The sequence below is a fragment of the Muscardinus avellanarius genome, assembly GCF_963383645.1.
Source record: "Muscardinus avellanarius genome assembly, chromosome: 2".
Taxonomy (NCBI): domain Eukaryota; kingdom Metazoa; phylum Chordata; class Mammalia; order Rodentia; family Gliridae; genus Muscardinus; species Muscardinus avellanarius.
In genome coordinates this window covers 60175496-60203408 of record NC_137787.1, presented here as the reverse complement: position 1 = coordinate 60203408, position 27913 = coordinate 60175496, and the positions used below count along the sequence as shown (strand labels likewise).

Genomic DNA, 27913 nt, shown 5'->3' with positions numbered 1-27913 from the left:
AGGGCCCTCCGGGCTGAGGAGCGGGCGCCTCCTGGTGCGGGCTGCGCTGCAGACCTGGCCGCGCGGGGCGACTCCGCGTTAGGGCGCGGGCGCGGGCCTGGGCTGCTGCGGCCGCAGGCGACGGCGGACGCTCTTGGGGAAACATTTAATACTTCAAGACGATGTGGAACGAGAATATAAACGATAATATATTCGAAGCAAACCCGTGTCGCGTTTGACAGAACCGAGGCAATCCTTCCAAGCTGCCCGCCGGCCTTGAGGTGCGGAGCTTGACTTTGCCTCCAGCTCTTAGAAGCAGTTAATCTGCTGCGTGCTCTCCCTGCCCCGACAGGGCCCCTGGCCTTGGGGAGTGCCTGTGTCCCGCTCCCACACCAAGGGGAGAGGACGGGCTGGAGGGGTGGGCCGCGCTGGGGAGGGGCGGTTGCCCCCTTTCTCCGAAGTTCATTGTGAAGAGCCTGCAGACCCCAGAATTAGTGCTGGCCTGGTTGACTCCCGCCGTCCAGGCCCTGGACCCGAGGCTCTGGGGCTTGCCTGTCCACTTGCTAGCCGCCTGGAGAGCTGGCATTGCCATTATGGGAGGCTGGGGGCCGCGGCTCCCCGGCCTGGCCCCGGGAGTGGCGTGGGTGTTCCCCGCGGGTATCCCGGGTTCTGCCTGTCTGGCCGCGGGTCCAGATTGGCTATCGTGAAGCGATCTTTCCTGGGGCTTGACCCGGGCTTCGGTCTACGTTGCGTGAGGACTCTCTCCCCAAATGTCGTTGTTTCCCCTGCTGGCGCCCCCAGGCGCGGCGCGTCTGGCCGTGAGTGCGGGGCCCCTTGGCCTTGGCTGCAGCCGCTTTCGCCTTCAACCCTGGCTGCTCAGCGGCGCACCGCTGCTCTCGTCCTGGCCGCGCCCTTCACAGGCCTGAGGGAGCCTAGGGGATCGGACCAGGACCTCTAGAGGCGGACGACCTCCCCTCCCCGATCGTTCAGACCCGCAGAGGGTACCCAGGGGTCCTGAGGCGCCCAGGTCTCAGAGTCCGAAGTGAACGGGAAATGCGCGAAGTAGGAGTCTTTTGTGTCTGTACAGAAAAAGGCTCTTGGCGGCCGGCCGACCCCGTTGCTCCACTCGGTGGCCCCCTTATCGTGTTGGTGGTAGCCTCCTCACTTGCCCCCTCGATTTTCACCTTGGCCCGGTGGTACACAGTGCAACCCAGAGGGGCGTTCTGGGGAGACAGCTCTTAATTTGTCCCCATCCGTTCCGTCCCCAAAGAGTGACATTGAACAGAGGTGCCTCAGGACTTTAATTCAGGGCAATTCTAGGAACCCCAGGTCCTCTTAGGCCGAGACCTCCATTCTTCCCTGAGACAGAAGAATACAGATGCAGGCTAGTTTTTTTTTTATTACAAATGCTAATTTCTTGTTAAAGCGATCCTTTTAATTTTTCTCTGGAAAGTAGTGCAAGGGAGAAAGGCATCTTGGTACAGATATGGGTATTCATCTTCTTTATGATGCAATATTGATTTATTATTAGTGGTAACTGCTTGAACTGATCTAAAGATGATCGAAATCAGCACCTGCATTAAGTACTCTAAGCAAAATAAAGGTTGGCCTTTAAAGCCACTGCCTTTTAGTTTCATTTGCTTCGTCTCAGCCTTAATGTCTTAAGGCATATTTTCCATTCTCCTTGGCCTTGATCATTGCCTTGCACTTCTATTTTTCTCTAAATTTTACTTAAAAATCTCTAAAATGTACTCTCTCTGGCCTCAAGGAAGCAGGCTGAAGACAGAAATTTTAAAAGTAGAATTTTGTAAGAATAGATTCAAAATTACATTTGATACATTTTTTTTTCTGTGAGTGGAGACCTATTTAAAACCTAATCCAATGTTGGGTGACTCTGAGCTTGAAGTCACAGGGAGCTGAAATGGATAGGTCCCCAAATGCAGAAGACGAAGCCTGCCTTCTTGGCTCTCTGAAGACCTACCCGATCTGCAAGGAATTGCTTGTTTTTAGCCTGGATGTTTTCTTCATGTATAAATAAAGATTATGAAAGGACATTTGATGGGCATAAAATTCCTGATTAGATCGAACAGTCTTGCCTCACCGGAGACAGGAAAAATTGGGCAACCAAGTTTTAGGCAGCTCTCCGAGCCGGGATGCAAAGGGACAGGATGCTGGACTGCCAAGCTGGCGACAGGGCGCCAGCCGACAGCAAGTACAGCGGGCACTTTGTCCAGACCTTGGCATGCTTAGCTATGGCTCAGAACAAGATCTCCACAATGAAAAAGAAAATTTTGGGGTGCTGATTAGTTGCTGTTAGCTTTGAACAGGATCTTAGCAACCTAAAGTCAAAAGTTGTTGTTTCCCCCACAACCCCTGCCTTCCTCAACCCCTAGCCCCAAGCTTAAAAATAGCCACCCTGGTGGAAAGGTAATGTTTAAACCTTCCGCGGCTAAGCCCCGGGTCCTGCAGCACTAGCCGTTAGAGGCGCCAGGCTTTTAACCTGACAATGATGTTGTATTTGAACAGCTGCTTAAAGGTTTAAAAGGTCTGTCTCATTGCCACCGCGGAGTTTTTTTTTTTTTTAAGGGGGTTATTGTTTGGACGAGGGCACTGAGAGGGGACAGGCGAATCGGGTCCCAAGGCCGAAAATAATGCCCAAGGCCTGTTTTCATCAGGTCAGGGGAAATTCCTTTTGAGGAGGGAGGGGACAAAGGGTTTGCTGGAAAAAGTTTTTGTGAAGGAGCAGGCAGGCTACTAGGTCCCCCAGAATGCCGAGGCGCTTTAATGAGCATTGGACCCCAAAGAAATTTTCTGCTGAGGCGGAAAGCGATTTACCTACAAGTTCAGTGTTTGGGCCTGAAATCCAAGGCCAGACCCTGCCTGGCTGAACATGGGGGTAAAGAGAACGGGTTCCTTCCGGGACTGAGAACTGGTTCTCAGCCACAGTTTCCTCCACCAGTTTTACTTTTTTGGCAGCGGGAAAGGGGACTTGAAAGGCCAACGGATGGGTCTCTGATGCTGGCAGGGTTCCTTACTCTGCGCAAGTCTTTGGAAATCAAGGTTAAAGCTCCCCCCGCTGCTATCGAGCAGGGCTTCCGCAGGGCGGCTCACCCGCCAGCAACCAGAGAAGCAGAGAGGAAGTTGTTCAAGTTTCTCATAAAACTCTGAGTTTCCACATTGGTAGTGGTTGGTGGTTGTTCTTTAATGAGCTGGACCACAACCCCAGACCATATCCTCTTTACAGAACTTTCCCTCATCAGAGGAAACAGAGGACTAAGATTCCTCCCATCTGTTCCCCCCCTTACCCAAGCAAAACCTTGTCAAGCAAATTTTAGGGATTGTCCAAAACTATAAAACCCAACTTCTGACAAAAGTATAGCTTTTAATATTTGACGATTTGTGTTAAAACAAAAATTGACCTTCTTGGTTCGTAGTGAAGGGGAAAAATCAATAGTATAATTTTCAATAATTCATAAAGCGAACGCCATTATGCTAAATCTTAACTATTAATCTTATCCTTTACAAAGTCTCGATTGATTTGTTAATAAAATATCTTCCCGTGTGTGGCAACAGCGGGTATAACTCTTTAAAAACCTTCAGAAGCAAGAAAATTACCAAGTAGCCCAAGAATGTAGATGAGAATTTTATTGATCGCCCTGATTCTTCTTAATATGGGTGAATAAATTCCACAACCTTTTGTACCTCGCACTTGTCAGAAACCAATGCTTTTACAAAATCCATAAAAGGAAAGCATATTTTTCTTCGCAGAAGAACTAAAGGACACCTTTTGCATTTCTCTCTCCAGCCTGGCCCAGTTTTCTAAACTTCTGGGGTCTGAGTCAGGGTTTCCCTATTCCTTTGAATATATATATATATATATATATATATGTTTCTTTCTCTTTGGCTTCCTCTCTATCAGGGTGTGCGGGGAGGGAAACCTCGGTTTGCTTCTCCCGCTGGGGGCCGGGAGACGCTGTTGGAGGGCCAGGGCTGGCTCCGGGCTGAGGGCTCCGGGCGGTGTGTCCGGGGAGCCCAGCTGCCCGGGCGCCGCGGAGCCCGACTCCCGGGGCGGGCGCGGGGAGCGCGGGCGGCCGGCGCTCCTGGGGGCTCGGGGCCGGCGGCGGCGCGGCTCTCCGCCCTCGCCCGGCCGCCCGCCGCCGTCGCCGCGTCCTGCGCGCGGGATCTTTCGGGGAGCCCGGCGGGACGTTGCGGGGCCGGAGCGAGGCCGACTCACCTTCCGGGGCTGCCCGGCACCGAGCCCGCCCGCCCCCCTCCGCCCGGCCCGACCCTCGGCGCCCGCTCCCCGGCCGCGCCCCCCGCCCCAGGCCCGAGCTTCCCTGCGGGCCCGGCCGGGGCGGGGGCGCGAGCGGGGCGGCGGCCGGGCCGGGGGCGGCGGCGGCGGCGACTCGAGCGCACTATCGCGGGCGCGTAGTAGATGTCGCTGTTGTCCGCGCTTGCGGCCGGCCGGCCGGGCTCTGGAGCACGTGACCTGCGAGGAGGCTGCGGCTCAAGGCCATTTTCAAATCTCATTGGCTTGGTTGTCATGTGGTCGGCAGAGGCATCCACAATTACACGGGGAATGTTTTCCTAGAGATGTCAGCCTACAAAGGACACAATCTCTCTTCTTCAAATTCCTCCCCAAAATGTCCTTTCCCAACAGCTCTCCTGCTGCTAATACTTTTTTAGTAGATTCCTTGATCAGTGCCTGCAGGAGTGACAGTTTTTATTCGAGCAGCGCCAGCATGTACATGCCACCACCTAGCGCAGACATGGGGACCTATGGAATGCAAACCTGTGGACTGCTCCCGTCTCTGGCCAAAAGAGAAGTGAACCACCAAAATATGGGTATGAATGTGCATCCTTATATACCTCAAGTAGACAGTTGGACAGACCCGAACAGATCTTGCCGAATAGAGCAACCTGTTACACAGCAAGTCCCCACTTGCTCTTTCACCACCAACATTAAGGAAGAATCTAATTGCTGCATGTATTCCGATAAGCGCAACAAACTCATTTCTGCTGATGTCCCTTCGTACCAGAGGCTGGTCCCCGAGTCCTGTCCCGTTGAGAACCCCGAGGTTCCTGTCCCTGGATATTTTAGACTGAGTCAGACCTACGCCACCGGGAAAACCCAAGAGTACAATAACAGCCCCGAAGGCAGCTCCACTGTCATGCTCCAGCTCAACCCTCGTGGCACCGCCAAGCCGCAGCTCTCGGCTGCCCAGCTGCAGATGGAAAAGAAGATGAACGAGACGGCCGGCGGCCAGGAGCCCAGCAAAGTCTCCCAGGTGGAGAGCCCCGAGGCCAAGGGCGGCCTTCCTGAAGAGAGGAGCTGCTTGGCTGAGGTTTCCGTTTCCAGTCCCGAAGTGCAGGAGAAGGAAAGCAAAGGTCGGTAAGAATGGAGTTGCCACCCCAGCGGGGCGCGCAGTCCGGGAACCCAGCGGAGAGGGAGCACTCCGGTGCCCAGCACCGAGCCCAGGCAGCCGATGCTGGCTGCCCGACTTGGCAGGTGCTGCTCCGCCCGGCTTTTAGAGGGGAAATCTCAGCCTCGCTCTCGGGAAAGAGATGGTCCCCACTTCTTTCCCACTGCCCTGGCCCTCCCTGCCAGTCCCGGCCACACACGGATGGTGCCTGGTCAGAGGAAAAGCTTGCTGGGTTTATTTTTCCTGAGCTAGACCTGAGATGCAACAAAAGAGCCAAAGGAGACCTGCCGCTCATAAACAGGGCCCCAGAGCCTCCTTTCTCCAGCTCAGATTCGCAATCCCAGTTTTGCCTTGCACCAGTGATCATTTTAAGTCTATTCAAGGCATCATATCTGTGTTCAAGTGTATGCACCCCGCATCCTGCGAGCTTGGGAATGGGAGGATAACCAGAGTGGATTCGGCTGGGCTGGCGGGGCTCCTTGGCGCTTGGGTAGGGGAACAGGGCTTCCTGCTTTTGTGGAGCGAGGTAACCTTGGCTTTGTCTGGGGAAAGTGCCGCAGGCTTTGCAATTCGCCTACAAAGAGGGCAAAGGCAGGGGGTGGGGAGAATGGACCCGAACTTCCCACTTTGCAGGGCCAGTCTTAAGGCAAAACAGAGGCAGAGAGCCGGGATCCAGATTTTTATAAGAACTTTGCCCCCTGAGCCGCGCACCCAGGGCCTAGAAGTGGGCCACAGTAGGGTGAATGCTTTTGTGTGAGAGCAAGAAAGGCCTGAGAATCCAGGAAATTCTGGGGGAGCTCAACAATGCCCCAGCGGGGTGGAGAAGGTATTCTTGCTTACTCATTTATTTTTAAAAGAAATTGGCCACCCATAAACCTGGTCTCCCTGCCTGCCTGCCTGCCTGGGAGAGGTGAGGAAGACGGCTGACTTGGGGACCTGAGGCAGCGGTGGGGCTGGGTTGGTAGGTTTGCCTAGGCTGTGGCTTCTTCTGTTTTGATCCTGTCATGAGCTGGCCCATTGAGAATGTTGCTGGGGAGATCCTGGAAAGTTTACTATCATACTAATGTTTTGTGTGAGTCCGAAAGTTCTCTCTCTCTCTCTCTCTCTCTCTCTCTCTCTCTCTCTCTCTCTCTCTCTCTCTCTCTCTGTGTGTGTGTGTGTGTGTGAGAGAGAGAGAGGTCCTATGGAGAGCATCCTCCCATCATGTCACTTCAGGCATTTAGTCTTAATTTGGCATCAATATAAAATCCCTCTCAGGGCCCACCTCTGTGAGTAATGTTTAATGCCAGCATTGCCCAAAGCGGCCTGCCTGCCAGCAGGGTCATGGCCAAGGGTATGTTTGAACAGACTGAGAGAGAAAAAAAAATCTTGATTTTTTTTATCTTCTCCCTTTAATTTTGTTAGAGGAAATCAAGTCTGACACTCCAACCAGCAATTGGCTCACTGCAAAGAGTGGCAGAAAGAAGAGATGCCCTTACACTAAGCACCAAACGCTGGAATTAGAAAAAGAGTTCTTGTTCAATATGTACCTCACCCGCGAGCGCCGCCTAGAGATCAGTAAGAGTGTTAACCTCACCGACAGGCAGGTCAAGATTTGGTTTCAAAACCGCCGAATGAAACTCAAGAAGATGAGCCGAGAGAACCGGATCCGAGAACTGACCGCCAACCTCACCTTTTCTTAGGTCCGAGGCCGGTGGGAGGCCAGGATCGGAGAGGGGACGCCGCGTTCCAGGGCCCAGTGCTGGAGGACTGGGAGAGCGGAGACAAAACCTTCATTGCTCTTTTTTTGTTTTTATTTTGTTTTGTTTTCCTGCTAGAGTGTGACTTTGGGGTCATTCTGTTCGTGCTGCAAGTGATCTGTAATTCCTGAGTATATATATATATAATTAAAAAACTTAGCACGTGTAATTTATTATTTTTCCATCGTAATGCAGGGTAACTATTACTGCGCATTTTCATTTGGGTCTTAACTTATTGGAACTATAGAGCATCCATCCATCCACCCATCCACCCATCCAACAATGTGACTTTTTCATGTTTTTCCTAACACAAAAGTTCTCTGTGTGTGTGTGTGTGGTTAGCCCATGAACTCATGGCATTTTGAATACATCCAGTACTTTTAAAATTACATATATTATATATATATATTTAAAAAGATTAAGAAAACCCACAAGCTTTGGGGGGAGGGGGACTAAAAAGCACATTACAATGTATCTTTTCACAAATGAATTTAGCAATTGTCTGGTGAGATGGAGTATTGAAGACTTATGCCTTGTAGCCTTTTCCCTTGTGGTGCATCTGTGGTTTGGTAGAAGTACAACAGCAACCTATCGTTTCTGTGCATGTTCTGGTCGCATGTATAATGCAATAAACTCTGGAAACGATTGCTCCCTCTGCTTTCTGGGATGGAAATACGCTATGTTGAAAATGAAAGCCTTTGGGGAGATTCCCTTCTGGTTAAACTGTGGGGCTTGATTGGGAGCAGGGGAAGGGAGATGGGAGAGAAAGGCTGGAGGCCTGGGCGATTGTAATTTGGCAGTGGTGGGGAAAGAGGAGTGATACGCCAACCCGGGTGTGTAGTTTTCATAACTAGGAAGAAAGGGTAGTTCTCTCTCCTCTCCCATTCCCTAATCTTAGAAATACAATTGCACTCTCAATGGGCATGAGTCTTCCTCTAGCCAGAGCCCGGTAAGTCTGTGCCAAAAGCCGCTTTTCCCTCTCAGCGCCCATGTGTGTGTTTTCCTCTCTTTGGTTTTGGTTGTGTTATTTTTAATGCTTTCAGTGAGAACTTGGTGGTTTCTGGCTGGGGAGCCATCCTCAGGGACTGGGTTGAAACTAGTCTTGCCCACCTGGAAGCTGCCGGCCTCCATTGCGGCACCAAGGAGAAGCAGCAGCTTAGCATTTCTTCGGATCCAATTTGGCCCCTTTTCATTCACCCCACCCCTATCCCAAGTGCAAGAAGCCAGGCCCCAGCGAAGCCAAGGATGGGTGAGTTTTCCCATCTCACTTTGCCTTGCTTTACCTGAGGAAGGATTTTATGCTCAGTCATTACCTTTTAGTAGCCCACATGAAAATGAATTTTTTTTTTTAGAGGAAGAAATGAAGATTCCCCCCAGTAGAAACAGGGGCTAAAAGAGAATTTACAAATGAAGATGAATTTCTATGAAGTCCAACATTTCACTTACAGCCTCAGTGTGGGAAATTCCTACCAACTTCCGCAGAATACCCACTAGAGAACCCAGTTTATCTAGTCTTGCCAGGGAAAAAAGAGGCCTTTGAGGGGCAGACTGACAGATAATTCGTTGCCCTATTTCCTGCCTGCAGTTTCAAAGGGTCTCCAATAGCTTCAAGGATTTTTACAAAACATCCTTCTCCCTCACCCCCTTTCCTAAGAACAACCCATTTAGGCACTCAGAGATTCAGAGCCCTCATCCAGGGAACCTTTGGTACAGTCAGTATTAATTCAGTTTTAAACTTCCCCCAAACCATGAACTTTTCTAAGGTCCAAGACAGAAGGACCCCTTTAAGGGCATCATTTTCTGGAGATGAGAGAGAGATGATGTGAATCAATATGAGATTGGAATCACTGGAATAGATCTGTCCCAAATTTACAGCGGTTGGGCAAGAGAGGGAGGATAATCTTGCCCGTTTCTTTCAAAAGATGTGGTGATGTGCCTTTCGTCGTCGATAAGGGGCCATATCGGAGGAAAACCTATGATACAGGAAAGGGCAGTCCCTCTGGAACAAAATTAAAAATCCACTGGCAAAGGCAATCAATCAGGCCATGTACCCCCTCTCTTTCTGGGGCTGGAAGTGGGCTGGGAGCCCTCCAAGGGCGCACTGGGCAACTTGTAGAGCAAGGAATATGCCCTCTGCAGCTGCTGCGCTGGCCGCTTTTGTCTGGGCTCCCAGCCGGACTTCTGAGGCTTTGTACCATGGATTTGGGAGTGACAATGGGCATTGCCCTCAGATTCAAGGCTGCCCGGCCTTCATTCTGGAGGCAAGAGAGGAAAAAGGGAAGGGAGTGGCCCAGGACCTGGCCTTGCGGATTTTCCAGACATCTCCGAATCCACGCGGAGGCCTCTTAACCAGAGTGCGAAGCCTGGGAAGCGGCCCAGCCTTGGGAGACGCGGCCTGTTTGAGGACGGGCCAGGGCGGCGGGTGGGAGCGGGTCGCGCTGGCTTTGGGGTTCGTCCCTCTGTGGCTTGTTCTCTTCCAGGGCCTCTCCAGCAGCTCCAGACAAGGCGAGACACCCTGGCCGCCACTGTCTGCGCCGGGCGGACTCCACGAGGGCAGCCGAGGCCCAGCGCGGGGCCGCGCGGCCGGGCCGGCCAGCGTGTGCCCGGGCTCACGTCGAGGCTGTGTGTGGCTGCGCGGGCGTGTGTGAGCGTGGCAGGCGGAGGGGCCCTCTGAGCTGCTCCATCCGTCCGTTTTATTAGGGACACATTAATCTATAATCAAATACACCTCATAAAATTTTTATTGAAAGGCATAATATCATTACAGAGGTCTTCCACCTGTTTTAAACAACACGACAAGCTGTGAGAGCGCGTGTGGGGATGCGGGAGGGTGGGTCTGGTGGGAGCCGGGCCGGAGCGGCCTCCCCGGGCGCCAGGGGCCGCCCTGTCCGGCCCGCGCTCGGCCGGCTCGGGGCCGGGGCCGGGGCCGGGGCCGGGGCCGGGGCCGGGGCGGCGCGGGCGCGGAGACCGCAGGAACCCGAGAGGCCGAGGAGACGAACAAATAGTCCCCGCGCCGCCGCGCCGCGCGGGCCGGGCGCGCAGCCTGGCGGGGGCCGGCGGCGGCCGCACACCTGGGCCTGCGGGCTCTAATTACCGCACTTACGTTGATGATGATTTTTTTTTAAATCACAGCAGCCCCCAGTTTAGCGGACTGATTTACTCCCGGTATTGGTAAATATGATCACGTGGGCCGCGCGACCAATGGTGGCGGCGGCAGGCTGCGAACCAGTCGGCCGGCCGGGCGCCGGCGGGGAGCGGCGCGGCGCGCAGGGCAGGCGCGGGTGGGAGCGCGCGGCGCCCAACATGTCCTCCAGTGGCGCCCTCAGCAACTACTACGTGGACTCGCTCATAGGCCATGAGGGCGACGAGGTGTTCGCGGCGCGCTTCGGGCCGCCGGCGCCCGGCGCGCAGGGCCGGCCTGCAGGTGTGGCGGACGGCCCGGCCGCCGCCGCCGAGTTCGCCTCGTGTAGTTTTGCACCCAAGTCGGCCGTGTTCTCGGCCTCGTGGTCCGCGGCGCCCGCCCAGCCCCCGGCGGCGGCGGCCATGAGCGGCCTGTACCACCCGTACGTGCCCCCGCCGCCCCTGGCCGCCGCCGCCTCCGAGCCCGGCCGCTACGCGCGCTCCTGGATGGAGCCGCTGCCCGGCTTCCCCGGCGGCGCGGGCGGCCCCGGCCCCGGCCCCGGCCGCCACTACGGCGTCAAGCCCGAGGCGGGAGCGGCCCCGGGCCCCGCCGCCGCCGCCGCCGCCGCGCCCTCCTCCTCCAAGCGGCCCGAGTGCGCCGCGGCCCGCGAGCCCCAGGGGAGCGGCGCCGCCGACTTCCCGTGCACCTCGTTCCTGCGGGACGCGGCGGCGGCGGGGGGCGCCGGGCCCGGGGCGGGGAGCCGGGCGGCGCCGGGGCCCGGCGGCTCCTCCGAGCCCGCGGCCGGCAGCGACCACCCGAGCCCCGGCTGCCCGCTCAAGGAGGAGGAGAAGCAGCCGCCGCAGCCGCCGCAGCAGCAACTTGACCCAAGTAAGTGCAAAAGAAATTGCCCCCTGATTTATTGCTGAAACCTGTAAGGCTCGAATGTGCAAAACTGATAGTTTTACTAACCTATAAAAACGTCTAGACGCCTACCCAAGCCTAGGCGAGCAACACGCACCCATAAAAAAGCTTCCATAACCACCTACCCTGGGCGCGCGGTTTGTACGGTAAACAGAGCGCGGGCATTAAGGCTTTTTATGATAATTCCCCCCAAGTCGTGAAAAGCGGCCATCCTTGGTGAAATTAATTTAACGACCTCTCTTCCCTGCCCTGTCGTCTCTCCCTGCCTCCCCTCCGCCCCTCGCTCCCTTTCCTGCAAACCCCCTTCTTCGTAGACAACCCCGCAGCAAACTGGATCCACGCTCGCTCCACCCGGAAAAAGCGCTGTCCCTACACCAAATACCAGACGCTCGAGCTGGAGAAGGAATTCCTCTTCAACATGTACCTCACCCGGGACCGGCGCTACGAGGTGGCCAGGATTCTGAACCTCACAGAGAGACAGGTCAAAATCTGGTTCCAGAATCGTAGGATGAAAATGAAAAAGATGAGCAAGGAAAAATGCCCCAAAGGAGACTGACCCAGCGGCGGCGGCGCCCGCCGGCAGGAACGCTCAACGGCTGCGGGGTTTTCTTTGTGGGTGCTTGACTTTTGACTTCCAGAAACTCTCCAGCGACTCAGACTTTGTTTTTTTTTTTTTTCTTTTCTTTCAATTTAGGTAGAAGTGACTGTGTGGTTGGTCTCTGTGAGTTATTTGGGGGACTCGGTATTTGCTCGCTTATGTGTCGGAGAAATCAAGTGGCTTTGGGGTTTTGCCTGTCCTACTCCCCCCTTTCCCGCTCTGTTGGTTCCTTAGGAAATACTGTATTTTGTGAGTGCACGCTGGCTTGAGGAGCCCTCTCCTGTGTAAATGTCCCCCTATGTTTCTAAAAAGTGCTGTAGCCTAGCCCTAGTGCTGCCCAAACAGGGCCAAGCGCTCCCCAATTCCAAGAATCTGAAGGTAGAGGGAGATCGTGTGGACACTCCCACCCCTCACCCAGGCCTAAGCTCTGGGACAAGTTGCCCACTAGTGTGCCAAAGCCCCCTTTCCTCAGGGAGCCAGTGAGGACCCGAGAGGAGCCCAGGGCCTCTGGTGGGCTGGGGGTTGCTCTCTGCATTGGAGCAGCTGCTCTGTCTGGGGTGGACTGGGCACGGTAGGCCGCTTTGGGTTGTGGCCCTCTGGGTCCTGCCTGAGGACCACTTGTAAATGTTACCGCTTCCTACCAATAAATGCTGAACTGATTAAAATGTAATCCAGATACTGGCCCTGAACATTGTGTGCCTGCTCTCTCTCTGCCTCTCTGAAAACAACACCCTCAGTAGACTTCTCCTCCATCCTTGGGAGGGAGACATTGCTAAATATTCAGAGCCCTTCCACCTGGCAGGTCTCCTTGAAGTGCCTCTCAGTTTCCCTTTGTGTGGCAGACCTGGCCTAGAGTGCAAACCCTGGAGGTCTTGGTGAACCCTGTGTCCTGGGCCCAAGATCAGCCGTGCAGCAGTAACCAACGGAGCCAGAGGGCCCCAGGAACCAAGCGTCGTTTTGTGTGTGTGTGTGTGTGTGTGTGTGTGTGTGTGTGTGTGTGTGTGTGTGTTAAGGTTTCGGCCCACATCCGGGGCCTTCCTTGGCTTATGGAGTCCTAACTGCGAACACCAGTGTCCACACCTGGGAAAGACCAATTTTGCACCCTGGAACAACACGCCCCGGCTAGGCTGGCCTGCTGGCTCTTGGGGATCCAAGCTGGTTAGGCTTGTAAGCTCCTGCTCCTCCCCACAGGAGCCCCAAAGTGACCTTAGCATATCAAAATGGTCAAGGCACTCCTCCTGACCACCTACATCCCGCTGCTCCCTTCCCTCCACCCTGCTTCGGTGTGTGTTTAGCCCCCAGCTCGGCCCTCTGAGGTCTGCATTCAGAGGCTAAAATGAAGGTCATTGTAAGTGAGGGTTCAGGCAGAGCCCAGCCTTTGCAAGCCCTGGAGGAGGCCATGGCGCCGGGAGGCCTGGGCTGGGCGGAAGTCGAGGGCGGTGGCAGAGGTCTTGGGGATCCTGATGAAAGAGGGGACTCGAAGAAAAAGTGGTGGGGGGTTGCTGGGAGGGAAAGCCAAGGCCCAGATCTGACAGAAGGTGCTGCGAACCCCCGCCCCTGTGGCCAGCCCGGTACCTAGAGCTCTTTGAAAACAGGAAGAGCCAAGGTGTCATAAAGCCATCGAGCCGGCGAGACGTCTGGAGGTAATGAGTTTACGACAGGCCAGGCGCTTTGCTTTGAAACCATCTCATTTTGATGTTTGTGGGAGGAAAGGAAAAATGCAGACAAAACTGGGTCTTAAAATCTGGACAATAAAATATAAACAAGATTGTGTTGGACCAAGAAGGCAGGGATTTGGGAGCTTCCCCCACCCCCGCCCCGTGAGGTGTGATCACCTACAAAAATAAAAAAACGCGGGAAGTAGGCAGGAGGAGGTGATGTATTTCTGATTTTTTTTTTAATAGGATGAGCATTAGAGGTAGCCTCTGGTGGGTGGCTGTACATAAGATTTTGACTGTGGATGATTCTTTAAAAAAACAAAACGAAACAAAGCAAAGCAAATAACATCCTCTTACTTGACATTAGGGATGTTAGTGATCTTTGATCAATTACTCAGGCAAGAGTCTCCCAAAAGTATGGTCATAAGGGGGGGGGGAGTGTAGTTACATGCTTTTTCACAAAAAATACACGGCCCTCCACTCCAAATTTCATGGCAAGAATATTGAAATGTTTATCTGTATGCCTAATAAAAAGTCATTACACCTGAACAGGCAGAAAGCATTTATGAAAATGAGAAAAATGATTACCTAGCAGGAAAAAGCCAAGTCAATCTAATTAAAAGTCTTTGGTTTAGAAAAATCAATTGGAAATGCTTAGTCAATTTGGTTGTCTGTGACTTTTGATCTAAAAATTTTAAATCTCACTTACTGTCCATAGAAATTCAAATGAACACAAGCCCAATAGGGATTTTCCAGACGTCATTCAGAAATCATTAAAACACTTTTGAATTCAGTCCTCCCAAATTTCCCAGCCAAATGGACCCAAAACATTAAAATTATAAAGTTTAAATAGCAAATATTCATAGTTTAGTGCTCAAAGTAGCAGCTTTAAAAGAAAAATAACAATTTTTGAGCTCCAGAATTTCTTAGTTGTTGGAGTTCCTGGCTTTGGGGGGAAATGCCTCTCAGAAACATATTTAAAAGGTTTATGTTACATCTAGCTTGTCCTATGATTGTGCTTAAAAGGCACAGCTGAGCTATTACAAAATAGGGACCTTCGGTATCTGGCAAAAAGAATGGCTGGAAGCTTTTGGCAAAGACACTACTGGAAGCTCTTAGGAGCACAAGTAAGACAATCCTCAGCATCAGAAGCCTCTGTTTGCTGTTCTTGACTTGTTGACAATCAAGGAGATGAAGCATTATTAGTGTCAGCAGTCCAAACCCGAGTCAAACTGAAGAACAAAGTTAGCACTGGTTTGAGAAAAAGAAAAGGTAAGTTGGACTTGGTTGGCTCGAATTGGATTTTGGCCACTAGAGAGCGCTGTTGCTCCACTTTCTGATCCAAAGCTGAAGTTGCGGGAGAAAGGTTTTGATTAAAATATTAGCAATCTTATTTTAATCCCAAATTAGGATAAATTTAACCAAGAATAAACAATGTGTGCTATTAAATTCTACAGTCATGTCTGGTAGGCATAAAATTTTAGCTCAGTCAGGACTTCAGAAAATTTGGGTTATGGCAGTACTGAAACTATAAAATGTGTTAAATTAATGCATTCTATTAAAACAGATATGTGTAGAAGCATATATATTTATTTACGAAGTTAATAGTGCCCCTTTTGCTATTTATGTTACAAATAAAATGCTTAAATAAGTAAAAAAAAAATGTATCTTGTCCCAAGAGGAAATGTGTTGCAATGTTTTCTAAATTAGGCCTAAATGTGTAGAAATGAATTTTGCAGTGTCCCCTCAGCCCCACCCCAGGAATCCCACAGTTCTAAAAAGTGCCTTGTGTCATTGAGATCTGGGCTCTGTCTTCTATTTGTTCCCATTCCATTTTCAAACCCAATCATTTATCCAGGGTTCAAACATGACTGTGCACTCTTGCACACACACACACACACACACACACACACACACACACACAGACACCACATACATACACACCAGTGAAATTAAAAGACACAATTATAGTTAGTTAATTCCAAAGATTTATTGAAAAATAATATCTTAATCTTTTAACTGGGTATTTGCAAGATGAAAGTCAGTGTCCTTAACTGTTGGAATCAGTTACTTCCCCCTTCGAATTTAAGGGAAGCTTGGTGATAATTGGTAGTAACAAATAAAATAAAAGGTGAACCCTGCCCTCCACCCACCCCAAAACAAAAGTCTTCTGCAATCCCTATCAATTTACATGTCCAATAAAGCATGCCTTTATCATCTCCAGATTCATTAACATTCCCTTTACCTTCACCATTTCCAGCCATTGTCTGTAGAAACAGTCGGGCCAGACATTATCTTGCTATGCCTTTCCATTTCAACCTGATTTTCTCCATTTGTACACATGATATTCAGTCCACCCTGATGACCTCAGAATCCCGCTCACACTAGGCTGGGCCGACCCACAAGGAGTGCGCGGGGTAGCTGAAATCGCCGGCCCGCTGCGTCTTTGAGGCCATTCGGGGTTTTAGACACAAGCCCTCCGCGTGGAAAGCGGGCGTGGTGTTTCAGCTGAAGCCTGAACGTCCTTGGTGGGCTGGGGCGTGTCGGTTCCCGAAGCCGGGGGCCCTCACGCCGCCGGATCAGGCCGCAGGGAAGGGGCTCAACACCCAGAGAACCCACGAACAAGCCTAGGGACCTAGGGAGGCGAGAACAGAGACACACAGAGCAGAGACCCGTTACGTTTATTAAGTGCCACTCGTTAAATATTTTGCATTTATTAAGAAAAGAGAAAAGAAAGTGTGCGGGGGGGGCGGCTGGAGTAACATCAAGCAGCTTTGGAGGGAGCTGCTAAAATCAGGACAAACTTAGAACCGATTCCCACTCGACTGGCCCCCTTGGCTGGGCTGTTTGTCTTCCTCCTCGCTCACAAACTGGGCCGAGGCTTCTCCTTGTCTGTAGGGAAAATTAACGACTTTAAGCGGAGCTCGAGACTCGGCCCTCCTCGGCGGCAGTGGCCAGTCTCGCCGCCGGAGCCGGGCCGCCCGCAGCTGCCTGGAACCGGCGCGGCCCGCGCGGCCCGGGCCCCGAGCCGCCCGCGTCCACCCCCGAGCCCGCGAGCGCCCCGCGGCCCCCAGCCCCCGCGCCCCGCACTGACGTCTGTCAAGGGTGAAATGATGGAAACTATATTCATGGGCATGATTTCCATTAAATATCAATTAACCTGGGAGCCTCAGCCAGGCGTGCAGTGCGTCAAGGGTAAGCGTACAGCTCATTTCCACCAGGCCCTTGCGGTTGGAAAAGAGGGACTTTGATTCCTCTGATAACGCCCGGGCTGGGCGACCACACTTGTGGCCTCGAATCGAATAAGTCAGACCCCAACCCACGCCAGGTCGGGGCTGTCAACCTCTGTCAACCGCGCCGGCGAATTCGGAAACGCCAGGCGCCCGGGCCAATCTCTGCCGCTGGGCCGTCCCCGGGAGCCGGGCGGGAGGCGTCGGCTCGGCGGCCTCCGGGGAGTGGCCTCCCTGCCTCCCCGAATCCGAGGCCGCGCCGCGCCCCCTCGGGCCGGCGGCTCCGCGGCCCCCTTTAAGGCCGGCGGAGGCATCTCGGGCGCGTGAGGCGCCGTGGGCGCTGCGCCGCGTGCGCGCGGATCCCTCCGCGCCGTCTTTGCCCCACCTCGCGCCTCTGCTCGCCGCGGCGGGGCGCGAAAATGCCTCGGCGGGGCGCGCGGCGGCGGCGGCGGGCGCGGCGGGCGGGGGCCGCGGCGGGGGCGCGCTGAGCGGCGGCGCTCCAGGTGCCCGCGCGCCGCAGAGCGGACGCAGCGCCCGGGCCGCGCACTCCCTTCCCGGCCGGGGCGGCGGGCGGCGGGCAGGGCGAGGCCGCGGCGAGCGGCGCCCACAGGCCGCGGCGGGCAGAGGCGCCCCCGGCCCCGGGCGCCGCCCCGATGAGCTCGTACTTCGTGAACCCGCTGTACTCCAAGTACAAGGCGGCGGCGGCGGCCGCGGCGGGCGAGCCCATCAATCCCACTTACTACGACTGTCACCTCGCGCCCGAGCCCGGCGGCCGCCACGCCGCCGCCCTGCAGCTCTATGGCAACGGCGCCGCCGGCTTCCCGCGCGCGCGCCCGCTCCCGTCCCCGCCGCCCCCGGGGCCCGCGTGCGGCCCCGGCCTCGACTACTTCCACGCCGGCGGGGGCAGCGCCTACGCGGCCGCCCCGCCGCCGCCGCCGCCGCCCCCCTGCGGCGGGATGGCCTGTCACGGGGAGCCCGCGAAGTTTTACGGATACGATAACTTACAGAGACAGCCGATTTTTACGACCCAGCAAGAGGCCGAGCTGGTAAAATATCCTGACTGTAAATCGTCCAGTGGTAATATTGGCGAGGACCCAGACCACTTAAATCAGAGCTCGTCTCCTTCTCAAATGTTTCCCTGGATGAGACCACAAGGTTGGGATGCATTTTTTTTTTTAAAAGAGGGGTGAAGGGGAGAAATCTGCTTTCATCTCACGTTCTAGCTTTAAAACTCCCTCTCTTCTCCCTCTCCCCCTCCTTTTCCTTCTTGCATAGCCACCGTGGCTCTTATTCATAAAATAATAAGACTTTTAAAAAAATAGAAACCATGCAAAGATGATTGTGAAGACCTTGTCTCTGCTTCTCTTGCCTGCGCACCCTATATATATATATATATATATATGCACAGAGCTAAAGAGCACTGTGTATATTTCACCTCTTAGAGCCCTTCCAGAAACCTCCAGCAACATGCAGAGACGCCATCACATGAAAGAGGTTGATTTCCACTTTTTGTTTTGTTTTAATCAGCAGCTCCTGGTAGACGGAGAGGAAGACAAACCTACAGTCGCTTTCAAACTCTAGAGCTGGAAAAGGAATTCCTTTTTAACCCTTATTTGACCAGGAAGAGAAGGATCGAAGTTTCCCACGCCCTAGCCCTCACTGAAAGGCAGGTAAAAATCTGGTTCCAGAACAGGAGAATGAAATGGAAAAAGGAGAACAACAAGGACAAATTTCCCGTTTCCCGGCAGGAGGTGAAGGACGGGGAAAACAAAAAGGAAGTTCAAGAGCTGGAGGAAGACAGAGCTGAAGGCCCGACAAATTAACTTCTACCTTTAAATTTTTACCACAGACTATTAAAACTAATGATCAGCGTATGCTAGTGGATACCACCTATTTTCTTTTTTCGAAAGGACCTTACCTGTGTTTCAAGCTACCTTTTATGTCACTGCTCTTGAGGTTTCTGCGCTGTGAAAGGGATTTGAGTGTTTAGAGAAAGTTTCTAGTACTGCATAGAAGCAGTCCTTGAGCTGTCCTATGAAAGGGTAATTTGATACTGACCTTGTAGCTCTATTTTTATAATGGTAGTTTTTAATGTCTGAGCGGGTGATTTGCCTCAACAACGTAAACTTCCTAATGATTAGCACTAAATAATTGAGTATAAGATGCTTTATTAATCAAACAAGTGCACTTGAGCATTTTAAAATTTCTTTATGGTGAGTAAATTAAAATAAGTTTATTAATTTTTAAAATTATGCCTGCAGAACATTTACTTTATATTATTTGATTAAATGTATTATTTATGTTTTTTTTCTTTCTGCTTTTATAAGATAAATGGTTCGGGTGCCTTTTGTTTACTTCTAACAGGTTTCTTTTGAGTATTTTGTAAATGTAATATGTCAGGGAAAAGTCTGGGCCAAATATTCAAAAAGCACAAGTTAGCCGAAGAGTGTAATGTGTAGTCCAGGCTCTTCAGCTTCCTTAAACTTTGGGAAAATGTTGGGCCAGTGACAAAAGTTTCAGGACAGTATCAAAGGTGACATAATCATTTTCTGTAGTCCATACCAATTATGGCAATTAAATAATCTAGAGTGAATTGATACTTGAAAAATAATTATACTATTTTCACTTATTTGCTTCACACTGGCAAGTTGCCTTGCTTTCGTTTTGAACCTCACTTGTTATCACCTGAAATCGATAGGTTTCTAAACCAGTGCCACCACTGATTCTGCTTTTTTGAGTAGGTGCCATATTTATTTGTATTCCCTCTGCTCTGTTCGCATGCTCCTTTTAAGCCAACTTGCTGTGTGCATCTCAGATGTCGGTTGGTACGTCCTCTGCTGTTCTTCAGGAGAGCTATTGCTTCACCTATTTGAAACAAGCCCTGAGAGCAAATGCAGAAAACTCTGAGTGTAAACAACCGCTCCAGGTCATAGCTAGCTCTTTAATAAAGAAATTAATCTCTTTCTATAGCTAATGTCTTTGAGCGCCGCTGCAAATACCACTTTTCAAGAGTCAGAAATAATGGTCAGTGCTCACACAAATCAGTGACTTGCTCCATGTCTTTGGTGTGATAAAGGGATGGGGGCTACACACATCTCCTGCTATGAAAAAAATTCTGGGGTGGGAGATGCTGGTAGCAGAGAGAGCCGGCTAAGCTATGCACGCTTCGTCTTGCTTTAAATAACCCTGCTAAGACACCATGAAAGCTTTGAACTTCCACTGGGGACTCAAGTTGTAGGCCTATTGGGAGACGATCCAGAGAACAGTTACGCCATAGCTTAATTCCACCGAATTCCCATTGATGCTGGGGGTTTTGCGTCCTTTATTAACAAGATACCCATTTTGCATTCTATCCTGCTCCTGCAGCTGCCATTTTATGGGAAAAGGGGAAAGAGAGAAAGAAATTCAAGTATAGGACCATTTCTCCCTGAAAAAATGGAAAGCGCCTCTTGTCAATATACACTGAAAAGCGCTCTGCTTTTTAGAAAAGCCACATTTATTTTTAAAGAGGTATCTCTATGTACGTACATAGGGATAGATAGATAACAGGCATGGTTTCATTTCCAGAGTAGTTTTATTGCACAGGTAAGAAAAGAGAATTCCTTAGTTTGGGGCCAGGCTCACCCCTACCCCAGGTATTGGTAGGCGCCTGCTTGCCTGCCTGCCTGCCTGCCATTTCATTGATCAGAGAAGTGTTGGCACTGGATGTGTCAGAGACAAAGGCCACCACCTGGCTTTCTACCCAGGGAAGAGGCCATGGCTGTGACATCCATCAACCTAAGCCAGGGAAGACTATTTTAAATCACAGGTGGCCAAGGCTTAAACACTTGCACACAAGGAAACAGCTGCATGCTGGATTTGGGAACATTTTGCTCTGTCCACTGAGGATTGCTTTTGGCTGGTATGGAGCAAGGATGCCTTGGATTGAGCATTGCTGGGGAACAGCCTCAGGCATAAGCTGTCCAAAGACCAGTGCTGGCTAAACTCTATCTGCCCTTGATTTAAGGAACTTTTCTGTTTATTAGCGAAACTTGCTACCTCCTGCTTAGAAAAGCATGGTGGCACACATTTGTAATCCCAGTACTTGGGAGGCTGAGACAGGAGGATCGCAGTTCCAGGATAACCTCAGCTACTTAGGCCCTTTGCGACTCAGTGAGACCCTGTTTCAAAATAAAGAATACAAAATAGGGCTGGGAGTATAGCTCGGAGGTAGAATGCCCCTGGGTTCCACCTCCAGTACCACAAAAAAGAAAGAAAAGAAACAAAGAAAAAATAAGGCTGGGGGTGGACCTCAGAGGTAGAATGCCCTTGGCTTCAATCCCCTGTACCTTGAAAATAACAAAGAAAAGAAAGGAAGGAAGAGAAAGGAAAGAACGAAATGCTCCTCAAATGTCACTATTAGAACTGCCTATTTTGTCAAGACTATCAGGTAAAGGACCTAGTACAGGGGAAGGCAAGAGAGAAATGTCGATTCCTAGGCATTTTGCACTGGTCTGGAAAAGTTTTGCCTCTGGCCCCACTGGCCTAAACCATGGTAAAATCATAGCTCATGTAAAGAAAAGGACCCTTGTGATCACCAGTGTATCTGAGAATATGAATTGAGAATATGAATTGAGAATATGAATTTATACATATATATACATACATAGATTGTACACATGTAGAAAATGTTACTTACAAATGTGGTTTATACATTTCCTTTTTTAGCTATAAAAACACAAATTTGTCTCCAATGATGACCTTGAAATATCTTCTCTCTCTCTCTCTCTCTCTCTCTCTCTCTCTCTCTCTCTCTCTCTCTCTCTCTCTCTCTACACACACACACACACACACACACGACTACCTTCTCTCACAATGGCTAGACATCCCCGCCCCCCATCATGGTGTCTCATGCAGACTAGCAGTGACGAGTGCAGAGAGATGCCTTTCTAATTGGCTCAGATCTGTAAACATTCGAGCGTTTGGGCAAAGCACACATTTTGCTGCAAAAATTTGCATAGGCCTTCAAAGAACCCTTTGCAAATCCAGTCTGTGCTTCTCTACACTGAACTGTGGCAGTCTGCTCAGGTCCGTTAAGCTGTTAAGAGAAAAATAGGACCCTCAAATGTTAACTTCAATGGAAAGAGCCAAGCCTTTGGAATGAATTAGGCTGTCTGTTTGTAAGGACCAGAAGTACAAATGAGGAATTAAGTCTCAATCCTTTCTAGAGAAAAATCAGCTCAGGGATGCCATTTTGTAAGATTCCATAAAGACCAATACATTGCTTACCTCTGCACAGAGGGGAAAAAGTGCAAACATGGCTGCTATTTCAGGCAAAGAACTGCCTCCCAGCCTCATTCCCCAAGCTGAAAAGTAGGGTCATAAAGCTGTGCTTTTATTTGGGTAAAAGAGGAGAAGAAAGTAAGCAAATCGACTGTCGAGGTTACTTCTCAGAAAATTTTACATTTAAACAATATCTTTGCTCACTTCGTGTGTGTATATCAGAATAAAATATTCTGGATTTGAAAGGGCCCAACAATTTGCCCCATTTGATTGCGTAATAAATCACTGTTTCATTCTTCAATGCAGAAGGTGTTACCATTTCACATCCAAGCTCATGTACTCTGCTTCCCAGGTATTTGCAGAATCCTTGAGCATCTGGGGGTGGGCAGGGGAAGAAAGAGAACATTTTAATGGACCCTAGCTGCTGCTATGGTTCCCTCCAGCAAAATTGTGGCCCATTGGCTTTTTTTTTTTTTTTTAAAAAGAAAGAATAAGACTTTTGCTGACAGGTGGTAACAGAAATCCTTTAATAAAAGACATTCAAAGTCATCGGAACTTTCTCATGGAATACAAATTGGCTGTCCCAGAGGAAGCTGTGCCATTTCCTGCTGAAGTCTACAGTCACATAGGTACTTTACTGGGTGTGAAGATGTTAACTGCAGATAACTTATACACAGATACCCAATGCAAATGTTTCTAAACGTATTGGTAGTAGTCTGCAGACAGCATGTTGGGAAGGATTGGGCTGGCTGACGGTGGCAGTTACCTCTTTCAGGCAGGTGTGGAAGCCAGGACGGTCATGCTCAGAAAGGGAATGCTGGAAGGCAACAAACGGTGTTTTGCTTTCAGAAGTTCCTATGAAAAGCAAAGGAGATGTAACACCTGCCTAAAAAAATAATCATTTTTAGGCTGAAAAGAGTGGGGGAGTCACTCTTTTCTTGAACAGGGAGAGGAGAGAGAGAGAGAGACACTCTCATCAGAATTGCAGATTCTTCAGTGGATGCGCATCTGAAAGGCTAGGAAAGAAAGGGAACTACAATTTAATTTCAGAAAAATGAGAATTGCTTTTAGAGGGACCTAAGGTGAGGGATATCAGAGGGGAACCAGAGAGATTGTTTCTTTTCTACCCTAAACGACTGTGAGGAGGTTTTTGTAAAGATAAAGGTAATGGGTGCTCAGATGGTATTTTAGAGTCGTATCTAAAACCATTTATAGCCTTGTGTCTTTTTGGTGACTCTCCTACTAGAGAATGTCCCCAGAGAATGGGAAGGACCCCGACTTATGTGGGGGAGGAGTGGGAAGGCGAGATCGCTGAGGTTGGCTTGCCCAGGATAGAGGGTTTAAAAACGGAAGTGCTTGGCTACCCTTCAGGACAAGCCTTTTTGTGAATGGAGAGGGGGGAGAAGCCAAGTGACCAGGTAGGGGGAGGGTGGGGGCGGCTGCAGGGATGACCTCCCCAGCCCGAGCAGGGCTCGCACTCATTTTCCTCCCACACTGCAGACAACCCAGAGGGAGGGTTGAGTCCATTAAAAAAAAATCCTAGAAAAGAGGAGAGAGAGAGAGAGAGAGAGAGAGAGAGAGAGAGAGAGAGAGAGAGAGAGATTCTAGGAGACAAGATAAAAGGGAAAGGAGAATAGGGACAGCGATTAAGAGGAAGAGGAGGGAGTAATAAACAGAGAGAGAGAGAGAGAGAGAGAGAGAGAGAGAGAGAGAGAGAGAGAGAGAGGAGGAAAAACATGGCGCTTGCGAGCTGTATGTGCAAAATCCGCAAGGAATTGCAGTAAATTCCTTTTTGTTTGAAGAAAATTTACAACTTGGTAATAGACCTTTTTATGACCTATTTGCGGTCGTCATTGGCTGCGGCTGGTCATGTGCAGGCGCCGCTCGCCTTCACGGCCTTTTTCCTGATTTCCCAGGCGAATTTCCCCCCGCATTCTGCTTTCCCAGAGCCTCACCCCCTCTTTTTCTAACCTTTGTCTCTGCAGAGGTGGGCTCCAGTCGCCGGCTGCCGGGCTGCGGGGTCCGCCGCGGCCTGGGCGCCCGCCCCGGCCCGGCCGCGGCTGGGGGCCGGGGACCCCGCTGGGCGCCGAGACCCCGGCGCCCACCCGCCGGCCTGCCCAGGTGAGGGCCGGGCCCGCGCCCCCGCGGCATGAGCGGGACCCCGGCGGGCGCGGGCGCAGCCCCGCGGAGCCCCGAGGATTACAGCAGCCGCCCGGGCCGGCCGCCGCCAGCTCGCAGCCTCGGTAAGAGCCGCCCGCGCCGCCCTGGGCTGAGGTTTGCTGTCCGCGCCCTCCCCGGGGCTCCCCGGGGGCTGGAGGGGTCCCGCCGCGCTCAGAAGTGCAAAGGGGGGAACCCTCATTTCCTCCCCGAGACTCGGAGAGGTGGACAGTAGCAGAACCCACGGCCTAGATCAGAGCCCCTCAACCCCGCCCGGGAATTCCGAAGACTGTGTAAGTGGTTCCTGGACGGCTCGGCTGGGGGCGCGGGGGGGGGGGGTCAATAAAGGCACTCTGCGCCGGAGAACAGCGGTTTTGCGGTTTGTCTCTGTTCAGAGGTACCTAAGAGGCCAACAGGTGTTTTTTGAGGGTTAGGGCTTGGTTGGGGGTGGGGTGGATTCTGTGTGCTAAGGTTATGCATGGTTTTTGAATCTAGGCTTTGGTGAGTGGTGCTGGCTAATTTCCAGGGTTTATGGTTTATTGGGCCTTGTGTATGAGATGAAATTTTAAATATTTAAAGATATCTCTCTAGTCCTTAGACGATTTTTATAATATCTCAAGATAGGTTCCATCCACACCTAACAATTTGTCAGGTGAATTTGGATTCTTTTGTGTTTCAAAATGGATGCATGTTTGGGGAAGCAATAATATCAGAAAATCTGGTGCAGGTCTTAGGATAAACCCGACAGATATTTCAGAAATGTGAAGCATCTGTAAGTTCAAACCTCGCGTGTGTTTTTCATTTGCCAGCCTGGGAAAAAAGTAGATCTTTTTGCTTTATAAATGTGCTGGGGTTTTGCCTACCAATAAATACATGGTAACATTTCTCCTTCTACTTCAAATGTACTGAACAAAAACACTGAATTAAAATTAACCTTTGCAGAAAAATGTGCTCCCTCCCCCACTTGACTTATTTTGAATGACACTGGAGGGTGTAGTTTGCAAATCCTATTGCCTCTTCCTTCAGGAGCACATTGTGACATATGAAAACCTGCAGACAGTCTGCCGCATTGCGCACGGGGCTGAATGTGCAGGCAGGGTATCAACCTCAAAGCACCTAGCGGCAAATCCTAACTTATTGTTCTCCTTAATATTCCACTGTAACAATGTTGGTCGCAAAGACGTTTCTGAACAATGAATGGCCTTTATAGAAAGGAATTTTTAGTTATTTACCACGGAATCATGCTCATTTCAAAATGGAGGGCCACCACTTGTGAACAGTTGAGGTCTGCAGAATGGTCCTGGGTCAGTAACTCATCACTAACAAAAGCTCTTCAGTGATATTTTTTATTCGGGGTTGCTGTATCTTGTAACTGCTTCTTTACTACAGTACGATGATGTTGACATCATTCTTTGATATCGCTAGAAACCAATTGATAACTAGGTTCCTGACCAGGGTTCATAGGCCCCGCCATAACTGAGGTGCCCCTAGCTGGTTGGGACAGGGGCTGGGGCAGGGCTGGGGTGGAATCATGGCTCTGATGAACTGGCTGGGGGCTCAGAGTTTCACTTTTTCCTGCGCTCAATCGACTAAGAACCTGGGCAGGCTGCGGAGGGTGATGTCATGGGTAGATGCAGAAAATTGAGGGGGTTCTTTGTAAGCCCAGTAGTAGCACCAAGGGGATATTAGAAAGAAATGGTCGATTGCATCCAGAAGAATAAATATCCGCGAGTCACATTTGAACTCCGGCCACTTAGTTCACGAGGAAACTGGTTAAGGCCGGTGCCACTGCCAGAATTGTCCCCATTGTCTCTGTTAACCCAACAACACAAAAGTGAAACGAAATAACTGTGTACCCTAATGCTCAGAAGCCCGGAAGTGTAACTCCCAGCGTCCTTGGCCCGAACCTCTGTCCATTTATAGATGAGGAAGCCAATAGCCTGCCCCAGCCCTGGTGTCTAGGGGTCAGGCTATATCTGGGCTGGTGCACCAGCCTCTGGGAAGACCAGGAAAAAGAGCGAAGCTCGCTCTTACAAATGTGGCCAGGAGCCAAGGCTGAAAACCAAGCAAGTTTTCCCTTCAGATGTTCTTTTAAATAAGTATATTTCGCCAGAGTTCTGTTTTCTGAACTGGAGAGGCAGGAGAAATCCGAACAAAGACAGTATTTCACCCTGGGCTGGCAGGCAGCTGTTAGAGGTATTTACGGTCTTGCCGCATTGCGGCGGCCGGGCAGGGTAGGCAGGGGCACCGGAAGCTAAGAAGCTATCAAGACCTCGGGATTCAGATTTAAATCCAATCCAGGGCCACTTTCCCCGGAAACGAAGTAAAGATGCCCTCTTTTTAGGAACTGGTCCCTTAGAGTTGATAGTTTTGCAGGAGGGAGACGTTGTGCTCTCTGAACCTCGATGGTCGAGTCAGGGGAAGCAGTGAAATTTCTGATCCAAACGACAACGTCTGACAGTTTCATTGGAAACATGGAGATTTTGCTGATTCGGCGGAACAGGGCTTGCAAATCAGAACAGTTGAGGCTTTTAATACAGGTTTTCCTGAAAAAAGAAAAGTACATTTCCTGCCTCTTTTTGGGTGGGGCCTCCAAGCCCCTTTGCGCCCAGGTGCCACGCTCCACCCCGCACAGCACAGCGCTGCGCAGGGACCCGCACCGCGGGCTGCCACGCACTCGGCCCCAGCCCAGCGCATGTGCAGTGGGTAGCGGGGGGGGGGGGGAGTGAGGCGCGGGGAGGCATTCCCGGCCCTCTCCCTTAGGACTCGCTACTCTTCTTTCCTTTATTCCAACCTTCGTCTAAATATAGCCAAATCGCTTGGCCTGGGCTACATTATTTTCAATCATTACTCGCCACTCCACCCCCACTTAAATCTGTACGTTAGAAACAAGCTGCAAATACGAACTAGTAGCCATGAGTTGATGTGTGTGTATATATAATACATATATGTGTCTATATAAGTATATATGTATATATACACATATTTACATTATTTGATTCTCTGGGAAATGTATATAGTTTTTGTTGTTGCCTGGTGCCTCTGCTTTGGGAAAAGGCCTTTCCTCCTGGCGCCTGTTCAAACCACCAAACTTCAGGCCAATCCTTTAGTCCGACCATTCCGGGATCTTGTTTCGCCAGCGCAGCACGTTCGAGGGCTCTGGGGGGCCGCGGCTCAGTGGAGAGCAGTCAAGTAAATAAATAAATAAACCGACAAACTGGAGGGATTTCCCGCCTGGGTTCGCCTAATTAATGGGGGATGCGCGCTTCTGGGCCCCGAGCTTGTTGTCTATGCCTGGGGGGTTGGAGAGGGGACAGGCAGCATCAGGGCCACCGCAGGGGACCTGGTAGGACAAGCCTCCCATGCTGGGGAGACCTGTGTGAGGGAGGAATCCCTTGGGCCTCGGGTTTCCGGGGCTGGCAGATTCTCCCTGCTCTGCTGTCTGGCACCTTGTCCAGGAGGAGGCGCTGTAGGACAAGCGTCTCGCGGGCCGCTTCAGCTTGCAGATGCCCCAGGCGGGAGCAGGCAGGGAAGGGGAGGACACGCTAGTCGTCCCCTCCTCCCCCCCCCCGCCCCGCCCTCCACCTCCTTGTTTCAAGAGAGTTAGGCCTCAGATGGTGGGCGATGTTGCGCCCACCATCTGGGGCGGGTGTCTTTTCTCCAAACTGGCAGAGGAGGATCCAGGAGCCTGAAAGAGGTGCTGGGATGACGGGCCACCTCATTTCCTCCGCCTACCCAGAGAGGGCGCGATTTCCGCATGCTGTGTTCCCAGGAGCTGGCAACTAGGATCCCGTGATGGGGCAAGCTGCTTCCAATCCACTAGGT

General features: G+C 51.4%; 3 protein-coding genes across 4 annotated transcripts; all 3 read left to right on the top strand.

The window, feature by feature from the left end:
• The first annotated feature begins 4607 nt into the window (after positions 1-4607).
• On the top strand, positions 4608-7248 carry HOXD10 (homeobox D10). The gene is made up of 2 exons (XM_080689560.1): positions 4608-5367; positions 6807-7248. The coding sequence occupies exons 1-2, from the start codon at positions 4623-4625 to the stop codon at positions 7082-7084; spliced, it is 1023 nt and encodes a 340-aa protein (XP_080545686.1). The 5' UTR covers positions 4608-4622; the 3' UTR covers positions 7085-7248.
• A 3070-nt stretch (positions 7249-10318) lies between these two features.
• HOXD9 (homeobox D9) lies at positions 10319-11739 on the top strand (the record flags this gene model as incomplete). Its single annotated transcript, XM_080689923.1, has 2 exons — positions 10319-11150; positions 11498-11739. The coding sequence occupies 2 exons, from the start codon at positions 10319-10321 to the stop codon at positions 11737-11739; spliced, it is 1074 nt and encodes a 357-aa protein (XP_080546049.1).
• A 5583-nt stretch (positions 11740-17322) lies between these two features.
• On the top strand, positions 17323-18492 carry HOXD8 (homeobox D8; the record flags this gene model as incomplete). 2 transcript variants are annotated; one of them, XM_080690152.1, is made up of 2 exons in its annotated part: positions 17323-17824; positions 18200-18492. In XM_080690152.1, the coding sequence occupies 2 exons, from the start codon at positions 17323-17325 to the stop codon at positions 18490-18492; spliced, it is 795 nt and encodes a 264-aa protein (XP_080546278.1). The 2 variants fall into 2 exon arrangements, with proteins under 2 accessions (XP_080546278.1, XP_080546277.1); XM_080690151.1 differs by having other exon boundaries at positions 18197-18492.
• Between the last annotated feature and the right edge of the window lie 9421 nt (positions 18493-27913).

Excerpts from the sequence above, each read along its gene's own strand:
- HOXD10 (XM_080689560.1), top strand. The coding sequence starts at position 4,623 with ATGTCCTTTCCCAACAGCTCTCCTGCTGCTAATACTTTTTTAGTAGAT. Across the intron at positions 5,368-6,806 it reads GCAGGAGAAGGAAAGCAAAG|AGGAAATCAAGTCTGACACT; the intron begins GTCGGTAAGAAT and ends TAATTTTGTTAG.